Source organism: Chelonia mydas, chromosome 11 (assembly GCF_015237465.2).
Source record: "Chelonia mydas isolate rCheMyd1 chromosome 11, rCheMyd1.pri.v2, whole genome shotgun sequence".
NCBI classification, from domain to species: domain Eukaryota; kingdom Metazoa; phylum Chordata; order Testudines; family Cheloniidae; genus Chelonia; species Chelonia mydas.
In genome coordinates, this window is record NC_051251.2 from 67,792,529 (window position 1) to 67,813,732 (window position 21,204).

General features: G+C 42.9%; 2 protein-coding genes across 3 annotated transcripts; both read left to right on the plus strand.

Moving 5' to 3' along the window:
- Positions 1-571: 571 nt before the first annotated feature.
- Positions 572-8,498, plus strand: LOC102933461 (putative methyltransferase DDB_G0268948). The gene is made up of 7 exons (XM_037912941.2): positions 572-923; positions 3,185-3,313; positions 3,696-3,856; positions 4,329-4,542; positions 6,942-7,042; positions 7,453-7,590; positions 8,378-8,498. Exons 2-7 carry the CDS (start codon positions 3,203-3,205, stop codon positions 8,466-8,468), a joined length of 816 nt encoding a protein of 271 aa, XP_037768869.1. The 5' UTR covers positions 572-923; positions 3,185-3,202; the 3' UTR covers positions 8,469-8,498.
- Positions 8,499-11,440: 2,942 nt separating this feature from the next.
- Positions 11,441-19,667, plus strand: LOC119567409 (putative methyltransferase DDB_G0268948). 2 transcript variants are annotated; one of them, XM_043525509.1, is made up of 7 exons: positions 11,441-11,550; positions 14,248-14,376; positions 14,589-14,770; positions 15,242-15,455; positions 17,791-17,891; positions 18,302-18,439; positions 19,233-19,667. In XM_043525509.1, exons 2-7 carry the CDS (start codon positions 14,266-14,268, stop codon positions 19,321-19,323), a joined length of 837 nt encoding a protein of 278 aa, XP_043381444.1. In that variant the 5' UTR covers positions 11,441-11,550; positions 14,248-14,265; the 3' UTR covers positions 19,324-19,667. The 2 variants fall into 2 exon arrangements, with proteins under 2 accessions (XP_043381444.1, XP_037768867.1); XM_037912939.2 differs by having other exon boundaries at positions 14,610-14,770; positions 19,233-19,660.
- Positions 19,668-21,204: the final 1,537 nt, after the last annotated feature.

Genomic DNA, 21,204 nt, shown 5'->3' on the forward strand with positions numbered 1-21,204 from the left:
CAAAAAGCAGAATAAAAAAAATGCCCCATCCATCATTTCTGGGCGTTGCCCGTACTGGAGATAACAGAACTTCACAGAAATCACAGAGGCTGGCACTACACACGCAGCAATTCACATGAAACAGAGGCATGTTCCAGGTGCTTCAAGTACTTTTCCATATAGAAAGTGTGGTAACTGGTTGGAAAAGCTTTTCAGTTCCACATCTCTAGGGGACTGTTACAGCCAAGAGAGAGGAAAGGAAAAGCAATAAAACCCCACAAATACCTGCTGACAGTATCCTTTTGCATTCATCAAACTTAATTCTATTTAAGGTTCCAAATGCAAATCTCAAGGTAAAATTCAGAAGTAGTCAAAATCATGCTATAAAATATATTTACTCTAACATCCTCGGCAGGGTTAAACTTCTTGTTTCATGAACACACAACTTGAAAACTGACACAGGGTTTCCAAGACAGAGAAGAACCACTGTGAATGAGAGTTCATAGAATATCAGGGTTGGAAGGGACCTCAGGAAATCATCTTGTCCAACCCCCTGCTCAAACAGGACCAATCCTCAATTTTTGCCCCAGATCCCTAAATGGCCCCCTCAAAGATTGAACTCACAACCCTGGGTTCAGCAGGCCAATACTCAAACCACTGAGCTATACCTCCGCCCATACTACTGGCCACTTCTTAAAATGCATTTGATTGGTTATATTTATTCAGCTGAAAACCAGCAGCCAATGGAATCTTCTGTTTCTAAAGCAGTGGATTAGGCTCAGCTGATCTGGGCACTAACAAATCAAAGCTTCCGGGTTCTCAGGCTGGCTTCCCCCAAGCTGCGGAAAGAATACAGCTAATTCATCAATTATAGCAGGAGTTCTTGCTTCCTGGGCAGGGAGTCCCCTCCATTTCGGGTTTCAGTGACATACACAGATAACAAGGTATGTTTCTTTTTATTGCTTCACAATTTCTTTTGGTGTTTCTCATATGCTAACTTGTGCCTGGAAGAGCTTGTCAGGTTGAGAAGTTTTTATCTCTGTGAAAGAAATGCATGATTTGGGGTTTGGAAAAAAATTGACTGGAAATGTTTGTTTTTGTCCAGTGGGCTACACAAGGGCAAATGATGATGGCTCAGCCCTAACGTTTACCTCCTATAAATTGTTATAATTCATTATGTCTCTGTGTCCTTTACTCTGCTTCCTGAAGCGTTTTTCTTTCAATGCCTTTTTGGCTTTGACAATAAAAGCATGAAGAACTGAATTAAATTGAAATCCTTTAGAGACAGAATGGTAGTTTCTAGTCAATAATATTCAGGTACTGATACAAGTCCCATCGTAGCTGAGCCTAGAGGTCTTAAACTCTCATCTTCCTTGATGCATTCATCTGTGCCCTGTCCCCGTGACAGATTCAGATGCTGGAATCTGGAAGCTGGACTTTCAAACTTTGTAAAGGGGTGTAACTGACAAGTTTCCTGACAATCTCTACTACACACAATCTTTCGTGGACATGGTTTATAATGATATCAACCCCTTTTTCTCTCTGCAAGGCTGAATGCCATAGCACACCAGTGGGTTGCAGAATTAGCTAAGTTTAACTTCAAAAGTCAAATATTGTCCAGAGAAATCTGATGTGGAGGCAAATAACCTACCCAGAAGTCCGCATATGCAAAATTGTGACAGAATGTACTGAAGAGACAAGCAAAGATGTTTTGATTAATGCTGTCTTATAATGTATGGATGTACACAGAGATGGCAAGGTACTTTGGTTGGCAGCTATTATTAGCAGCCTTTTGGCAATAGGAGACTTCTCCAGGGGCATTAAACCCATCACAATGCCTCTTCCACAAGAAGACATTTTTGGCAGCCCAGAAGGACAATCCGGCTATGGCTAAATTTCTTCATTGTAAATTATAGGGGGGAAAGCCTAATCACCAAGATAACAGAGGAGGATACACAGTATCTATTTCTGTATCTTATCCTGCAGTCTATCCAAGACGGATGTAAAAATTAGTAAATGAAGTGATATTGCTTTCTGGTATCGAGACTGTTCTATATTCAAGGTTTAATCATTTTGCATAATGTACAGGTTTTTTTGTTCAGCAGATTTTTTTTTCTAAATGTGTGATATGCCCAGTGACTTTGCATTATGTGGTTGTACCACTGATCATATAGGCCGTGTTATTTCATCAGATATGAATGTCTTTTGGACTATAAACTGTTCAGACCTGGCTTTCCTGTCAGACTGTGGAACTCAGCTGCCACAGAGTATTCCTGCTTGATTGGCACTCACCTGGTATTTGGTGGACCCAGGTTCCCATCCCTGGTCTTAAACCAGGCAGAGCAGAGACTTGAACTGGGGTCTCCCACATTTGTGCCCAAACCACCAGGCTATGTACAGTAGTAGTTCTTACGTTCTCTCTGTGTTGCCCAATGAACGTTGAATTGCTTATACACAGTAGAACAGCTTCAACAAGACAGAATGAAATTTGAAAGGCGGCTCTCATTTTAGAGGGTCTTCAGTGCCCCCTTTTTAGTTTTTGAAGTTTTTAAAATATTTTTCCTGGTATTTTTGTCACTTCCACTTGGGGAGTGGAGGTGGTTTTCCCCCTTTTTTTCCTCTCTCTTCCCCACCCCCACATTTATTTCAGAGGGGAGAGAGGCAATTTTCAAAAATGAGTGAGGAGAAAAAAAAAAGAATAAACAAATGGTAAAAGGTATTGTAAAATAGCAAAAAAACCAAAGTGCCACATTTTGCAATGTTTGAGTGACTGTTTTTGGACAAACAGTCAATTTTAAAAAGTAATTTTTTTACCTTTTTAAAAAAAAATAAAAAATCTTGACTTGCTATAAACATAGGCCCAGAAAATCAGCCAGTGCAAATCAGCATAGGTCAGTTCCCTTCTGATTTGCAGCACTAGATGATCTGGCCCATGTCGTATTTCCTCCCACAAACCCCTGTTACTCTGCTTTTTACATTTACCACCTTTACCCAAGACCAAGACACTTGAAAAAACAAAGTTCACTGACCCGATGCTAAACATGAAATATCTTTGCACTTAGCTGATTTCAGAAGTTAGAACTTCAGTACCTAATGTGAATAATATTTAATTGGTTATACCATTGATCATATAAGAAGCATTATAATTACATAGTCAGTGGAGTTATGGCTAATGTAACAAAATGAATTTGCTTAATCCCCCTAGGTGCCAGTTTGCTGGAACATGGCTGTGCGTTTGTTAGATACACAGTATAATGCAGATTCCTATCAGAAATACAGATTCTCTCCCTCTGAAAATCTCCAAAGTGTCATCTTCTCCTACCTGGAAGAAAAGGTAAGTGACCCTGTCAGGCCCTAGGCTGAGAATACATGTTGTTAGTTCTACTGTGGAAAAGACCTACAGACCAGTGCTTCTCAAGCTATCTGATGTGGGGGACTGGCAATTACTTTTTTCCAATGTGCGCGCAGACCGGCAGCCGACGGCTCACGGACCGGCACCGGTCCGCGGACCACCACTTTGAGTAGCACTGCTATAGAATACAGTAGGAGTGAAACCAATAGGATACTACAGAAATTACTCTAATTCCCTGGAGAATCAGAGCCTTTTCTCTCTGACTAGGACTGGGTATGTGTACAGGGGTGTAAAGAGGACTAAGATTTGGCTCTTCATAAGAATTTGTGCTCCGCCTGCGGAGACGTGTCTGTTCTCTCCTCAGAAAGTAGACCCCATTCGGCTGGCAGTGGATGTTGGCTGCGGGTCGGGACAAAGCACTCGCGTACTTGCAGCTCATTTTGAGAAGGTGGTTGGAACAGACATCAGTGAAGCTCAAATCGAGGCAGCCAAACAAGCTGCCTCCTTCCCAAATGTTTCTTACCAGTAAGTGTTCCACAAAATGATGCTTTCCCTTTGGGTGTATCCAGAGTGCTGACCTTTGCACAAAGCAAGCACTTCATGAACAGGACAGATACAGGCCAGCATTTTCAAACCAGGTCAGTCATTTCTAGGTGCCTGACTTCAAACATATTTGGTCTGCTTTTTCACAAAGTACCCAGAACTCACGACTCCATCTGAAAGTTGGCAGGAGCTGCAGGTCCTCGGCTTCTGAAAATCAGGCCGCTCCTAATTAAATGCCGAAACATGGATTTTTGAGCTTGGGCTGACATTCTTAGGCCAAAACACTCTTCAGTTCCAAGGGAACAAAAAAGTGAGGCTTTTCAATGTCAGATTTTCAACAACACCACATTTCCTCTCAGCAGTGTCCACACCTGACAAGTTTCAGGCACATCAGGCCCCAGTAGAGACAACTCCTTCTTCCCAATTTAAATATCTTCCCTGTTTCCGTTTATAGTGTGTGCCCTGCAGAGGAGCTGCCATTTGAGGATGGTTCCGTGGACTTCATTACTGCTTTTACAGCTGTCCACTGGTTTGATGTGCCCAGGTTCATGAAAGAAGTGGATCGAGTTCTCAGGCCACATGGCTGTGTGGCCCTTAGCACCTACACTACAGACTTCAGTATGCACTATAAAGACTGCTCGGAAAGGCTTACGGAAATCTTCACTGAGGTGGGAGAAAAAAACAATCCTTTTTTGAAAAAAAAAGACACTCCATATGGCAGGAAGTGTCTAGTATATTTTAAGGTTGCCAGACACTTTCCAGTATAAGACCCTGTTTTCAGCTGTTTATAATTTTGCCAGACCTTAAGCGTTTGGGCTGAAATTTTCCTTTCTGCCTGTCTGCCACAGCAAAAACAGTCAGCCATTTCCAAAAAAACAGAAATAGAGACTAATAGGTGCCTTTGCCCATTTCAAAACAAATTCTTATACCCATTGTGTTGAGAAGTTCTAGCTCCTCAGCGCTCTGGAGCAGAGCTTGGAATTTGGAGAGCGGTTGTGCGAGGGATGTGCCTTCCGATTTTTTTTCCCCCTGGGAAAACCACCCAAACTTGGCTGAGTTATAACTCTTTGAAAAATTTCAGCTTGAACATTGTCAGTAGAGGGTTTGGCAGCTAAATTTTCCAAATCTGCAATGAACATGCTCCAGCTCCTCACAGCTCCTGGTGCTCGCCCACAGACTGTGAATGCACCATCCCCACACAGCAATTGAGTATGCTCCATCCTGAAGCTGTTGGGGCTGAGCTGGATGTTCCCTGCTGCAGGTCACTGTGGTGCTGGGCACCAGTCCTCACCGCAGGGACACTGTCTTCAGTGGTGCCCTGCTTATGCCCATGCAGCATGAGCAGGAAGCAACCTGGCTCAATTCAGAGAGGACATGAATTGTGGTGGTAGAGGGAGTAGATTGAGACAAGGAGCTTGAGGAGGGCGGGGAGTCTAGGACTTGGAGCCAATGAGAACAGGATAATTGGGCATAAAGCAGGCTACAGGCTGGCGGCTAGAACTGGTTGTCAAGGAGAGAAGGACAAGATGCCCAAGAGTGAGATGAGGGGATACTGTGAGGTGGCATGAGGACGCTGGGGATGGAGGCTGAGATTTTTAATGTTTGTGAAGCTCTCAAACACTATAGTGGTGAGCAACACAGACAAGCCCACACAGAAATTAATAACTGTGCATGCCAGGGTTTGAATAGTATGCAGGAAATAAGGCATGAGGTCACACGTTGGACAATCAGGATAAAGCAAAATATTAAATAGCTACACATTATGTGAGCATTGTCCATCTTGTTCACTGAGTTAGGCAGGGGGCCTGTGGAAAAACTGGTATCCAGTCATGTAACTTAAAGACTGTATCATAGAGAAGGTGTACGATGGAGGCAAATTAAGGTTACACAAACAACCTTAATTCTGGCATTTCTTAACTTTGAGTGCTTGACTTTGTATCCTGGATAATGTTCTTTTAATGTAGCCTTGGGGTTGTATGTAGGGCCTGAGCCAACGTCCATGGAAGTATGCAAGAGTCATTTGACTCCACTGGGATTTGGATCCGGCCATTATGGAACGCTGCCAGGTGATGTGGTACATTTGGGAAGGCTGGCTTGTGTTCAGGCAGCTTCCATCACATAAAACCCATTCCCTGACAAAAACTACCTTCACATTGAGGTATGGCTCAGAGAACATATGAATAACTTGGGATAAAATACATTAGTGGCTGTTGTAATTATCCCCTAATGAAGTATTACAAACCAGGACATTCAGAGTTATTGTTAGACTTACCTTCTCTAAGGTAAGGAGATGACTCAGGCCAGGTACCTAAAAAACATTAATTCTGTCCTCTGTTGATACCATGTAATGCCCATAGAATTCTGACTAAGGCATTATAATGCTATGGTCTCTTTAGATTGAACTGATTGTAAAGACATATTAGCTTTCTGTCTTCTCCTACCTCCATAGTGTCACTCAGTTAGGGGGCCATTTTGAGAAGGGTATCAATGAGAGTAAGGCTACAGTATGCCTCAACAAAGATGGCTGCTGTCTCCATTCACTTGGTCGTCATAGTATTCCTATCTGCCTCCTGATGGCACAGGTGGCCACCATCTTCTCTGAGGTGGCTTCATTCTCATTGCATGGGCAGTGATCATTTTGACAGAGGCCATCTTAGCTGAGGTCCGCCTTATGGCCTAAGCCCCATGTAAGAACAATGGAAGAGGTTATGTCCGCCATTTTGAAGTAGGGCAGTTTTTCAAGGATATTCTCTGTAAAAGAACATTACTATGTCATGCCAACAGAAAGAGATTCGGTCTAGTACAAACAATAATGGGTGGGTGGTCGTGGGGGAGGAAAATGACCATTAAACCCAAAATACAATTGTTCAGATGTAGCCCATTCACATAACTTCTGCGAGTATTATGTATGGGGAAGTCTGAAGGGTCTGCATTATTCCATTATTCTCCTGTGTAGCTCTAACTGGCCCTCAGGCCAGGCAGCCCTGAATCAGGGAGTGCAGCTCAGATGAAGTGGAGGATCAAGGCCTTACATTACATATTTGCTGTTTCTGTTCTGACGTTACAGACCCGGGACCTGCTTCTTGAATATGCAGATGAAAAAGTAAAACTTGTCTTTGCAGAGTATAAAGAGGTGTTTGAGTCTGTGCCTTTTCAGGACAAGCGGAGGTGAGACGACAAGGACAAAACTGAATTTTATGTAATCTCTTGCATTGTGGGCTGTGTGAACCCTGGAATACTGGGCACTTGGGCGGCATTCATTGGTCTTCACTTTGAGACTGCAGGTTGCAGAAGATTCATAGAGTTTAAGGCTAGACGGTAGCACTGAGATCATTTGGTCCAATGTCCTTCAAACAGATCTACAGTGTCTCGTCTGTCTGGTTCATCTGTGTGGCCTCCTCATCAAATGAGAGAGCTTTCCCCATAAACAAATGTCCAAAAAGGGGAAGGGATAACAGATCATGCCCCACATCTTAATAATCTGCATGAGCCAGGTCCTCAGCTTGTATAAATCAGTGTAGCTCCATTATCCTCCAGGCTTACTTCTCCAATGCTCTGGTTTCTTCCCACTCTTGCAGAGTTACCCAGATCTTAGACAAAATTCCCATGTCTGTTTCTGGGGTGATCGGGTTATTCCAGTCCTTCTCCATGTATCAAGCCTTTCTGAGGAGCGACCCTGAAGCAGCAAAATCCCTCCTCCAAAAAACTGAACAAAGGTAAAAACAATTTAAGAAAATGAGCAGAACATGGGCAGCTCTCTTGTATGACATAGGTGAAGAGTGAGGTTGCAACAATTCCTCCAATGCTGGGGGGAGGGAGAGGCAGTCATTGCACTGGTGCAGCCCTCTTTGCTCTGGGTCACTATTGTGGGTCATTTTTATGGGCCAGATCCTTAGCTGGCTTAAATTTAATCCCCATTAACTTCAATAGTGCTATGCCAACTTAAACCAGCTGGGGATATGGCCCAGTATTTCTGCCAGAATCCCCTATGTGCATTGCTGTCACTGGTGAAGTCTAGCTTGATACTTCATAATATAGGCAGCTTAGCTAATTTCCTCCTTCTGGTACTTGATACTGAGTATTTCCTTCTGGGACATCCTGAAGTTTAATTAGCAAAGGAATAAAATATTAAGAGCTTGAGCTTCTAGTTCCATCTTATACCCAATAAACCACAATCTCTTGGGCTATATGGTGCCTTCAGTCTCTTTGTACAAACCCAGTAACACCAAAAGTTTCACAAATGGGCAGCCTACCATACGGTCCTCAGTAATTACGGTTAGTGACTGGCACAGGTAATGTGCTAAAACTGCTTTAGACATAGTAAACTTCTCTTGAAGTACCTTTTGTGTATCCTTTTATGATAAGAGTAGAATGTTTTTTGGTGGGGCAGGTATGTCTTAGGCTGTGGTGCTAAGAACTGGCTGTCACTGCTGCCTCCGGTAGAACAGGAGTCAAGGTATACAGTGAGAAAGTAAGTGACCCTTCCTCCATTTCTTGTTTCAGGTTCCTGGACACCATGGGAGTTTGCTCTAATGAAACCCAGGTAGAGATTGGGATAAGGAGTGTTTCTGTTCTAGGCTGCAAGGGGCCATGAATGGAAAATCCAGCGATGATCCTATATCCAGAAGAAAAATCTCGATTTTTTGGTATCTACTTGTAACTGATGTTATCACCGTTCAATAAAGTCCATGGCAAAACTCCCGTCCTCTTCAATGGGAGAGAAAGGAAGCACGAAATCAAATAGTACCAATATTAGAAGGGCTTTCACGGGGTTGTTGTTTCCTATTTAAAGAGGAAAAGCACGGTGTTCTGTCCAGCCTCCCTTCAACAGGCATTGGAAGAAATCAAGGACCCTTTGCCACATAGAAGGCTGCAGAGATTGACTCATATCTGGAATATGCAATAAACATCATGTTCCCTAGCAGCTGAGAGATTTTTGGAGGGCTTTATTATCCTACTGAGTAAAAATACTTCCAGCAAGATCGACTGCTATATGTAATTCCCTGTCAATGTGGTAAGCAAATAGGAACAGCAATAATGTTGTAGGGTTCTAGGAATAATACGTCACAGGCATCTTTCAACCAAAGCCCTCGACGAGTTGTTCCAGATCGATCAGTATTACTGTCTGCGCTCCACATGAAGTGAAGAAGAGACCAGCCCCAAACATGCCAATTACAGAACTTCTTATTACAGGCCAGAGTTTCAGAAGAACTTGCCTTCCATTTAGGCACCAAAATAACTGACGGGATTTTCCAGAAATCTCAGCACCTTGGGTGCCTAGCTCCATGTGAAAATCTGGCCATGAATGAGCGTTCTTGAAAATCTGACTCCATTTGTGGGTGCTGAGCACTTGAAAATCCAGCCCTAAGTGTCTAAGATAGCAATTGTGAGTCACTCCCATTAATTCTGTGGTTAAAGAGTAGCAGCCGTGTTAGTGGGGGTGACTCCCAGCTTGAGGAGACATACCCACGCTAGCTCTGACTGAGCTAGCCCACCGAAAATAGTGCAGCCGTGGCAGCATGAGCAGCGGGAGGAGCTAGCTGCCCCTCGTACATCCCTAGGGTCTCAGGTGGGATCTTAGGGCAGCTAGTCCCTCCCACTCCTCATGCCGCTGCTGTCACTTTATTATTAGTGCACTACCTCGATCAGAGCTAGTGGGGGTATGTCTCCAAGCTGGGCATTAGCCCTCTGGCTCAGATTTAGACATTACCTAAGGGTGGAACTCATTCCCTTACAGTGAAGATCATCCTTAAAGCTGGTGGTTATTAATATTATTAATTATTTGTATTATCATAGTGCCTGGGAGTCGTGCTCATAGACCAGAATTTCATTGTGCCAGGTTCTGTACAAATGCAGAACAATAGTCACTACATTCTCAGGCAGTTTATTATGATTGTATTTAATATTCCAGTAGCATCTTGTTGTGCCAGGCATTGAACACACACATACGAAGGCCTGGTCCTGCCCCAAACACCTGACAGTCTAGGGCCCTGATCCTGCAAACACTTACCGACATAATTAACTTCACTAGTCACTAACATGACTTCAGTGGGATTATTTAGGTGCTTAAAATTAAGCAGATGTGATTTGAAAACAAAAAAGCTAAAGGAAGTGTCATCTGCCCTCCAGCCAGCAATCACTGGCAGATTTGGCAGGGGTAGATCCTAAGGAGGGGTGTGAAGGAGAAGAAGAGGCTGACGGCCTTTTAGGTTTTTATCCACTCATTTGTTAGCTGTTTGTCACTAATGCAGCCTTTTAATTGCCAGAGTTCCAGCACGTCCTGGTTGTGCCCAGACCAGGAATTCAAGAACAGCCTTTTGTCAATATTTGTTTTCACTTCCACTCTTGGCTTAAACCAGAAAGCACAGAGATGTGGGGCAGGGGAGGGGGTGTGTTAAAGTGAACCAGACTTTTTCTACCCCTAAAAGTTCAGTATGAGTTCAGGGCCAAGATTTTCCCATTTTGTTTGAAGTGGTTTGCCTGTCCCAAAAAATGACCAACCAAACTCCAGTATTTGCTGCAACAATGTAAAGTGATCTCACTGAAGTAAGGTTTCAGAGTAGCAGCCGTGTTAGTCTGTATTCGCAAAAAGAAAAGGAGGACTAGTGGCACCTTAGAGACTAACCAATTTATTTGAGCAGAAGCTTTTGTGAGCTACAGCTCACTTCATCCGATGCACTGAAGTAAGCTTGTGGAAAATCGAAATTCCCTTAAAATAGCTGCAATTTGAGTACACTGATTAGAACATGTGGAGGAGGAATAGATAATTTATGTTCCGAAATCTTTCCCATAGTCAGGAAAATCTCCCTTTCATGTCAGTGACTTTCTTTTTTGTATGTAGTAAAATACATCCAGATTTCAAAGGTAACATATCAGCTCCCAGAAAGTAACATGCGTCCCTAGTTACGTTTAATCTCCCAAAGAGCAGAATAAAAAAATGCCCCATCCATCATTCCTGGGCGTTCGTCTTATTGGAAATAACAGAACTTCACAGAAATCACGGAGGCTGGCACTACACACACAGCAATTGACATGAAGCAGAGGCAGCAGGTGCTCCAAAAGAAACAAGAACTTTTCCATATAGAAAGTGTGGTAACTGGTTGGAAAAGCTTTTCAATTCACATCTCTAGGGGACTGTTACACCCAAGGGTGAGGAAAGGAATAACAATTAAAGCCTACAAGTACCTGACAGTATCCTTTTGCATTCATCAAACTTAATTCTGTGTAAGGTTCCAAATGCAAATCTCATTGTAAAATTCAGAAGTAGTCAAAATCACGCCATAAAATATATTTACTCTAAAATACTCGGCAGAGTTAAACTTTGTTTCCCAGAAACACATCTCGATAAAGAGATGTCTCGGTCTAACTGACACAGGGTTTCCAAGAAAGAGAAGAAACATCATAAATGAGAGTTCTACTGGCCAGTTCTTAAAATGCATTTGATTGGTTATATTTATTCAGCTGAAAACCAGCAGCCAATGGAATCTTCCATTCTCAAGTTTCTAAAACAATGGATTGCGCTCAGCTGACCTGGGCATTAACAAATCAAAGCTTCTGGGTTCACAGGTTGGCTTCCCCCAAGCTGCAGAAAGAATACCGCTAATTCATCAACTGCGGCAGGAGTTCTTGCTTCTTGGGCAGGGAATCCATCTGTTTCAGTGACATACAGATACAAGGTACGTTTCCTTTGATTGCTTCACAGTTTCTTTTGGTGTTTCTCATATGCTAACTTGTGCCTGGCAGGGCTTGTCAGATTGAGAAGTTTTTATCTCTGTGAAAGAAATGCACAATTAGGGGTTGCAAAACAATTGACTGAAAATGTTTTTGTCCAGTGGGCAAATGATGGTGGCTCAGTCCTAACTTTTATCTCCTATAAATTGTTATAATTCTATGTCCTTTACTCTGCTTCCTGAGCCGTTTTTCTTTCCGTGTCCCTGTGGTTTTCACAATAAAAGCATGAAGAACTGAAATAAATTGAAATCTTTTTAGAGACAGAATGGTACTATCTATTCTACAATATTCAGGGTACTGATACCAGTCCCATCATAGCTGAGCCTAGAGATCTTAAACTCTCATCTTCCTTGATGTATTCATCTGCGCCCTGTCCCCATGACAGATTCAGATACGGGAAGCTGGAGTTTCAGACTTTGTAAAGGGCTGTAACTGACAAGTTTTCCAACAACCTCTACTACACACAATCCTTTGTGGACATGCTTTATAATGATAGCAACCCCTTTTTCTCTCTGCAAGGCTGAATGCCATAGCACACCAGTGGGTTGCAGAATTAGCTAAGTTTAACTTCAAAGTCAAATATTGTCTACAGAAATCTGATGTGGAGACAAATAACCTACCCAGAAGTCCCCTTATGCAAAAATGTGACAGAATGCACTGAAGAGACAGGCAAAGATGTTTAGATTAATGCTGTCTTATAATGTATAGATGTACACAGAGATGGCAAGGTACTTTGGTTGACAGCTATTGCTAGCAGCCTTTTGGCAGTAGGAGACTTAAACCCATCACAATGCCTCTTCCACAAGAAGACATTTTTGGCAGCCCAGAAGGAAAATCTGGCTATTGCTAAATTTCTTCACTGTTAGATATAGGGGGAAAAGCCTAATAACCAAGATAACAGGGGAGGATACACAGTATCTATTTCTGTATCTTATCCTAGATTCTATCCGAGACGGATGTAAATATCAAAGTAAATGAAGTGATATTGCTTTCTGGTATCGAGATTGTTCTATATCCAAGGTTTTATCATTTTGCATAATGTACAGGTTTTTTTATTCAGCAGATCTTTTTTCTAAAGAGAATGTGATATGCCCAGTGACTTTGCATTATGCGGTTATACCACTGATTATATAGGCAGTGTTATTTCATGAGATATGAATGTCTTTGGGACTATAAACTGTTCAGACCTGGCTATCCTGTCCAATTGTGGAACTCAGCTGCCACAGAGTATTCCTGCTTGATTGGCACTCACCTGGCATTTGAGGGACCCAGGCTGCCATCCCTTAAAACAGGCAGAGCAGAGATTTGAACAAGGGTCTCCCATGTGAGTGCCCAAACCACTAGGCTATATACAGTAGTAGTTCTTATGCTCTCTCTGTGTGGCCCAATGAATGTTGAATTGCTTATACACAGTGGAACAGCTTCAACAAGCCAGAATGAAATTTGAAAGGTTGTTCTCATTTTACTGAAATGCCCCTTTTTAGTTTTTGCTAAAATGTTTTTGTAGTTTTAAAATATTTTTCCAGGTATTTTTGTCACTTTCATTTTTGGGGGAGGGGGGGATTTCTTTCCCTTATTCCCCCATCCCCACAGTTATTTCAGAGGCGGGAGGGAGACAATTTTCAAAAATTGAGTGAGGAGGGAAAAAAGGGAGGAGAGAAGGTAAAAGAGAATAAGAAAAACCAAAACATTAATGGTAAAACCTATTTTAAAATAACAAAAAAAGAAAATGCCACATTTTGCAATGTTTCAGTGACTGTTTTTTGACAAATTGTCAGTTAAAAATAAGTATTTTTGACAAAAAATAATTTGACACATTTTGACCAGCCCTGCTGTAAACATAGGCCCAGATAATCGGCTGGTGCAAATCAGCATAGCCCATTCCCTTCTGATTTGCAGCACTAGATGATCTGGCCCACATCATATTTCCTCCCACAAACCCCTGTATTCTGCTTTTTACATTTTCCACCTATACCCAAGACAAAGACACTTGAAAAGCAAAGTTCACTGACCCATACTGAACAAGAAGTATCTTTACCCTTCACTGATTCCAAGGGTTAGAACTTCAGTACATAACTTGAGTAATATTTAATTGAGTTAATTACATAGTGGAGTTTGATCTTACGGCTTGTGATGTTGCACCCCATAATGGTTTATGGAAATATGCTTATGAATGTATATATGACATAACTGAAATATGTTTTATGCTACATATGCTGTGTAACATATCTCTGCAAAGGTTTTGATCCACTCAATATATTCATCCTATTTCTATGCATGTATCATTTTGCATCTATCATTTAAGCCTGCAGCTGTTGGGGGATGTGACTGAGACCTGGGGCTGTTTGCGCAGCAGGCAAGCGTGTCTGGCTCAAACCAAGCAGGGCACTGAAGTCATAAGCTGGCAGGGAAAACAGACTCAGAGGTAATCAAAGCACATCAGGTGGCAGTCACAAGGGGGTTTTTGACAAGTTTCAGAGTAACAACCGTGTTAGTCTGTATTCGCAAAAAGAAAAGGAGTACTTGTGGCACCTTAGAGACTAACCAATTTATTTGAGCATAAGCTTTCGTGAGCTACAGCTCACTTCATCCAACCCATCACATGACTAATGTAACAAAGTGAATTTGCCTAATCGCCTTAGGTGCCAGTTTGCTGGAACATGGCTGTGCGTTTGTTTGAGGCACGACATCATGCAGCTTTGTATCAGAAATACAGATTCTCTCCCTCTGAAAATCTCCAAAGTCTCATCTTCTCCTACTTGGAAGAAAAGGTAAGTGACCATGTCAGGCCCTAGGCTGAGAATACTGTGGAGAAGACCTATAGAATACAGTAGGGGTGAAACCAATAGGATACTACAAACGTTACTCTAATTACCTGGAGAATCAGAGCCTTTACTCTGTGACTAGGACTGGGTATGTGTACATGGGTGTAAAGAGGACTAAGATTTGGCTCTTCATAAGAATTTGTGCTCCGCCTGCGGAGACGTGTCTGTTCTCTCCTCAGAAAGTAGACCCCATTCGGCTGGCAGTGGATGTTGGCTGCGGGTCAGGACAAAGCACTCGCGTACTTGCAGCTCATTTTGAGAAGGTGGTTGGAACAGACATCAGTGAAGCTCAAATCGAGGCAGCCAAACAAGCTGCCTCCTTCCCAAATGTTTCTTACCAGTAAGTGTTCCATAAAAGGATGCTTTCCCTTTGGGTGTATCCAGAGTGCTGACCTTTGCACAAAGCAAGCACTTCATGAACAGGACAGATACAGGCCAGCATTTTCAAACCAGGTCAGTCATTTCTAGGTGCCTGACTTCAAACATATTTGGTCTGCTTTTTCACAAAGTACCCAGAACTCACGACTCCATCTGAAAGTCGGCAGGAGCTGCAGGTCCTCGGCTTCTGAAAATCAAGCCGCTCCTAATTAAATGCTGAAATATGGATTTTGGAGCTTGGGCTGACATTCTTAGGCCAAACCATTCTTCAGTTCCAAGGGAACAAAAAGTGAGGCTTTTCAATGTCAGATTTTCAACAACACCACATTTCCTCTCAGCAGCATCCACACCTGACAAGTTTCAGGCACATCAGGCCCCAGTAGAGACGACTCCTTCTTCCCAATTTAAATATCTTCCCTGTTTCCCTTTATAGTGTGTGCCCTGCAGAGGAGCTGCCATTTGAGGATGGTTCCGTGGACTTCATTACTGCTTTTACAGCTGCCCACTGGTTTGATATGCCGAGGTTCATGAAAGAAGTGGATCGAGTTCTCAGGCCACATGGCTGTGTCGCCCTTAGCACCTACACTACAGACTTCAGTATGCACTATAAAGACTGCTCGGAAAGGCTTATGGAAATCCTCACTGAGGTGGGAGAAGAAAATAATCCTTTTTTGAAAAAAAAAAAACACTCCATATGGCAGGAAGTGTATAGTATATTTTAAGGTTACCAGACACTTTCCAGTATAAGACCCTGTTTTCAGCTGTTTATAATTTTGCCAGACCTTAAGCGTTTGGGCTGAAATTTTCCTTTCTGCCTGTCTGCCACAGCAAAAATAGTCAGCCATTTCCAAAAAACAGAAATAGAGACTAATAGGTGCCTTTGCCCATTTCAAAACAAATTCTTATACCCATTGTGTTGAGAAGTTCTAGCTCCTCAGCACTCTGGAGCAGAGCTTGGAATTTGGAGAGCGGTTGTGCGAGGGATGTGCCTTCCAATTTTTTCCCCATGGGAAAACCACCTGAACTTGGCTGAGTTATAACTCTTTGAAAAATTTCAGCTTGAACATTGTCAGTAGAGGGTTTGGCAGCTAAATTTTCCAAAGATTCCATCTGCAATGAACATGCTCCAGCTCCTCACAGCTCCTGGTGCTCGCCCACAGACTGTGAATGCACCATCCCCACACAGCAATTGAGTATGCTCCATCCTGAAGCTGTTGGGGCTGAGCTGGATGTTCCCTGCTGCAGGTCACTGTGGTGCTGGGCACCAGTCCTCACTGCAGGGACACTGTCTTCAGTGGTGCTCTGCTTATGCCCATGCAGCATGAGCAGGAAGCAACCTGGCTCAATTCAGAGAGGACATGAGTTGTGGTGGTAGAGGGAGTAGATTGAGACAAGGAGCTTGAGGAGGGCGGGGAGTCTAGGACTTGGAGCCAATGAGAACAGGATAATTGGGCATAAAGCAGGCTACAGGCTGGCGGCTAGAACTGGTTGTCAAGGAGAGAAGGACAAGATGCCCAAGAGTGAGATGAGGGGATACTGTGAGGTGGCATGAGGACGTTGGGGATGGAGGCTGAGATTTTTAATGTTTGTGAAGCTCTCAAACACTATAGTGGTGAGCAACACAGACAAGCCCACACAGAAATTAATAACTGTGCATGGCAGGGTTTGAATAGTATGCAGGAAATAAGGCATGAGGTCACACGTTGGACAATCAGGATAAAGCAAAATATTAAATAGCTACACATTATGTGAGCATTGTCCATCTTGTTCACTGAGTTAGGCAGGGGGCCTGTGGAAAAACTAGTATCCAGTCATGTAACTTAAAGACTGTATCATAGAGAAGGTGTACGATGGAGGCAAATTAAGGTTACACAAACAACCTTAATTCTGGCATTTCTTAACTTTGAGTGCTTGACTTTGTATCCTGGATAATGTTCTTTTAATGTAGCCTTGGGGTTGTATGTATTATGGAACGCTGCCAGGTGATGTGGTACATTTGTGAAGGCTGGCTTGTGTTCAGGCAGCTTCCATCACATAAAACCCATTCCCTGACAAAAACTACCTTCACATTGAGGTATGGCTCAGAGAACATATGAATAACTTGGGATAAAATACATTAGTGGCTGTTGTAATTATCCCCTAATGAAGTATTACAAACCAGGACATTCAGAGTTATTGTTAGACTTACCTTCCCTAAGGTAAGGAGATGACTCAGGCCAGGTACCCAAAAACATTAATTCTGTCCTCTATTGATACCATGTAATGCCCATAGAATTCTGACTAAGGCATTATAATGCTATGGTCTCTTTAGATTGAACTGATTGTAAAGACATATTAGCTTTCTGTCTTCTCCCACCTCCATAGTGTCACTCAGTTAGGGGGTCATTTTGAGAAGGGTATCTATGAGAGTAAGGCTACAGTATGTCTCAAAAAAGATGGCTGCTGTCTCCATTTACTTGGTCGTCATAGTATTCCTATCTGCCTCCTGATGGCACAGGTGGCCACCATCTTCCCTGAGGTGGCTTCATTCTCACTGCATGGGCAGTGATCATTTTGATAGAGGCCATCTTAGCTGAGGTCCGCCTTATGGCCTAAGCCCCATGTAAGAACAATGGAAGAGGTTATGTCCGCCATTTTGAAGTAGGGCAGTTTTTCGTGGATATTCTCTGTAAAAGAACATTACTATATCATGCCAACAGAAAGAGATTCGGTCTAGTACAAACAATAATGGGTGGGTGGTCGTGGGGGAGGAAAATGACCATTAAACCCAAAATACAATTGTTCAGATGTAGCCCATTCACATAACTTCTGCGAGTATTATGTATGGGGAAGTCTGAAGGGTCTGCATTATTCCATTATTCTCCTGTGTAGCTCTAACTGGCCCTCAGGCCAGGCAGCCCTGAATCAGGGAGTGCAGCTCAGATGAAGTGGAGGATCAAGGCCTTACATTACATATTTGCTGTTTCTGTTCTGACGTTACAGACCCGGGACCTGCTTCTTGAATATGCAGATGAAAAAGTAAAACTTGTCTTTGCAGAGTATAAAGAGGTGTTTGAGTCTGTGCCTTTTCAGGACAAGCGGAGGTGAGACGGCAAGGACAAAACTGAATTTTATGTAATCTCTTGCATTGTGGGCTGTGTGAACCCTGGAATACTGGGCACTTGGGCGGCATTCATTGGTCTTCACTTTGAGACTGCAGGTTGCAGAAGATTCATAGAGTTTAAGGCTAGACGGTAGCACTGAGATCATTTGGTCCAATGTCCTTCAAACAGATCTACAGTGTCTGGTCTGTCTGGTTCTTCTGTGTGGCCTCCTCATCAAATGAGAGAGGTTTCCCCATAAACAAATGTCCAAAAAGGGGAAGGGATAATAGATCATGCCCCACATCTTAATAATCTGCATGAGCCAGATCCTCAGCTTGTATAAATCAGTGTAGCTCCATTATCCTCCAGGCTTACTTCTCCAATGCTCTGGTTTCTTCCCACTCTTGCAGAGTTACCCAGATCTTAGACAAAATTCCCATGTCTGTTGCGGGAGTAACTGGGTTTTTCCAGTCCTCCACCATGTATCAAGCCTTTCTGAGGAGCGACCCTGAAACAGCAAAATCCCTCCTCCAAAAAACTGAACAAAGGTAAAAACAATTTAAGAAAATGAGCAGAATATGGGCAGCTCTCTTGTATGACATAGGTGAAGAGTGAGGTTGCAACAATTCCTCCAATGCTGGGGGGAGGGAGAGGCAGTCATTGCACTGGTGCAGCCCTCTTTGCTCTGGATCACTATTGTGAGTCTGGCTTTTTATGGGCCAGATCCTTAGCTGGCTTAAATCAGCAAAGCCCCATTAACTTCAATAGTGCTATGCCAACTTAAACCAGCTGGGGATATGGCCCAATATTTCTGGCAGAATCTCCTATGTGCATTGCTGTCACTGGTGAAGTCTAGCTTGATACTTCATAATATAGGCAGCTTAGCTAATTTCCTCCTTCTGGTACTTGATACTGAGTATTTCCTTCTGGGACATCCTGAAGTTTAATTAGCAAAGGAATAAAATATTAAGAGCTTGAGCTTCTAGTTCCATCTTATACCCAATAAACCACAATCTCTTGGGCTATATGGTGCCTTCAGTCTCTTTGTACAAACCCAGTAACACCAAAAGTTTCACAAATGGGCAGCCTACCATACGGTCCTCAGTAATTACGGTTAGTGACTGGCACAGGTAATGTGCTAAAACTGCTTTAGACATAGTAAACTTCTCTTGAAGTACCTTTTGTGTATCCTTTTATGATAAGAGTAGAATGTTTTTTGGTGGGGCAGGTATGTCTTAGGCTGTGGTGCTAAGAACTGGCTGTCACCTCTGCCTCCGGTAGAACAGGAGTCAAGGTATACAGTGAGAAAGTAAGTGACCCTTCCTCCATTTCTTGTTTCAGGTTCCTGGACACCATGGGAGTTTGCTCTAATGAAACCCAGGTAGAGATTGGGATAAGGAGTGTTTCTGTTCTAGGCTGCAAGGGGCCATGAATGGAAAATCCAGCGATGATCCTATAGCCAGAAGAAAAATCTCAATTTTTTGGTATCTACTTGTAACTGATGTTATCACTGTTCAATAAAGTCCATGGCAAAACTCCCGTCCTCTTCAATGGGAGAGAAAGGAAGCACGATATCAAATAGTACCAATATTAGAAGGGCTTTCACGGGGTTGTTGTTTCCTATTTAAAGAGGAAAAGCACGGTGTTCTGTCCAGCCTCCCTTCAACAGGCATTGGAAGAAATCAAGGACCCTTTGCCACATAGAAGGCTGCAGAGATTGACTCATATCTGGAATATGCAATAAACATCATGTTCCCTAACAGCTGAGAGATTTTTAGAGGGCTTTATTATCCTACTGAGTAAAAATACTTCCAGCAAGATCAACTGTATGTATTATATGTAATATGTAATTCCCTGTCAATGAGGTAAGCAAATAGGAACAGCAATAATGTTGTAGGGTTCTAGGAATAATACGTCACAGGCATCTTTCAACCAAAGCCCTCGACGAGTTGTTCCAGGTCGATCAGTATTACTGTCTGCGCTCCACATGAAGTGAAGAAGAGACCAGCCCCAAACATGCCAATTACAGAACTTCTTATTACAGGCCAGAGTTTCAGAAGAACTTGCCTTCCATTTAGGCACCAAAATAACTGACGGGATTTTCTAGACATCTCAGCACCTTGGGTGCCTAGCTCTGTGTGAAAATCTGGCCACGAATGAGCGTTCTTGAAAATCTGACTCCATTTGTGGGTGCTGAGCACTTGAAAATCCAGCCCTGAGTGTCTAAGATAGCAATTGTGAGTCACTCCCATTAATTGTGTGGTTAAAGAGTAGCAGCCGTGTTAGTGGGGGTGACTCCCAGCTTGAGGAGACATACCCACGCTAGCTCTGACTGAGCTAGCCCACCGAAAATAGTGCAGCCGTGGCAGCACAAGCAGCGGGAGGGGCTAGCTGCCCCTCGTACAACCCTAGGGTCTCAGGTGGGATCTTAGGGCAGCTAGTCCCACCCACTCCTCATGCCGCTGCTGTCACTTTATTATTAGTGCACTACCTCGATCAGAGCTAGTGGGGGTGTCATAAATATAAAGGGAAGGGTAAACCCCTTTAAAATCCCTCCTGGCCAGAGGAAAAATCCTCTCACCTGTAAAGGGTTAAGAAGCTAAAGGTAACCTCGTTGGCACCAGACCAAAATGATCAATGAGGAGACAAGATACTTTCAAAAGCTGGGAGGAGGGGGAAAAAACAAAGTGTCTGGGTCTGTCTGTATGCTGTTTTTGCCAGGGTCAGAACAGGAATGGAGTCTTAGAACTTTTAGTAAGTAATCTAGCTAGGTATGTGTTAGATTATGATTTCTTTAAATGGCTGAGAAAAGAACTGTGCTGAATAGAATGACTATTCCTGTCTGGGTGTCTTTTTTGTAACTTAAGGTTTTGCCGAGAGGGATTCTTTATGTTTTGAATCTAATTACCCTGTAAGGTATCTACCATCCTGATTTTACAGAGATGATTCCTTTACTTCTATTAAAAGTCTTCTTGTAAGAATACTGAATGCTTTTCATTGTTCTAAGATCCAAGGGTTTGGGTCTGTGGTCACCTATGCAAATTGGTGAGGATTTTTACCAAACCTTCCCCAGGAAGTGGGGTGCAAGGGTTGGGAGGATTTTGGGGGGGAAGACGTATCTAAACTATGTTTCCCAGTAAACCCAGTTAAAGTTTGGTGGTGGCAGTGGAAATTCCAAGGGCAAAGGGTAAAATTAATTTGTACCTTGGGGAAGTTTTAACCTAAGCTGGTAAAAGTAAGCTTAGGAGGTTTTCATGCAGGTCCCCACATCTGTACTCTAGAGTTCAGAGTGGGGAAGGAACCTTGACAGGGG

Bases quoted from the DNA above. Each gene is read 5' to 3' on its own strand.
- LOC119567409 (XM_043525509.1), top strand. From the start codon at position 14,266: ATGGCTGTGCGTTTGTTTGAGGCACGACATCATGCAGCTTTGTATCAG. The intron at 15,456-17,790 runs GTGGGAGAAGAA...CTGACGTTACAG, and splicing joins TTATGGAAATCCTCACTGAG to ACCCGGGACCTGCTTCTTGA. The intron at 17,892-18,301 runs GTGAGACGGCAA...CCACTCTTGCAG, and splicing joins CCTTTTCAGGACAAGCGGAG to AGTTACCCAGATCTTAGACA.
- LOC102933461 (XM_037912941.2), top strand. From the start codon at position 3,203: ATGGCTGTGCGTTTGTTAGATACACAGTATAATGCAGATTCCTATCAG. The intron at 4,543-6,941 runs GTGGGAGAAAAA...CTGACGTTACAG, and splicing joins TTACGGAAATCTTCACTGAG to ACCCGGGACCTGCTTCTTGA. The intron at 7,591-8,377 runs GTAAAAACAATT...TTCTTGTTTCAG, and splicing joins CTCCAAAAAACTGAACAAAG to GTTCCTGGACACCATGGGAG.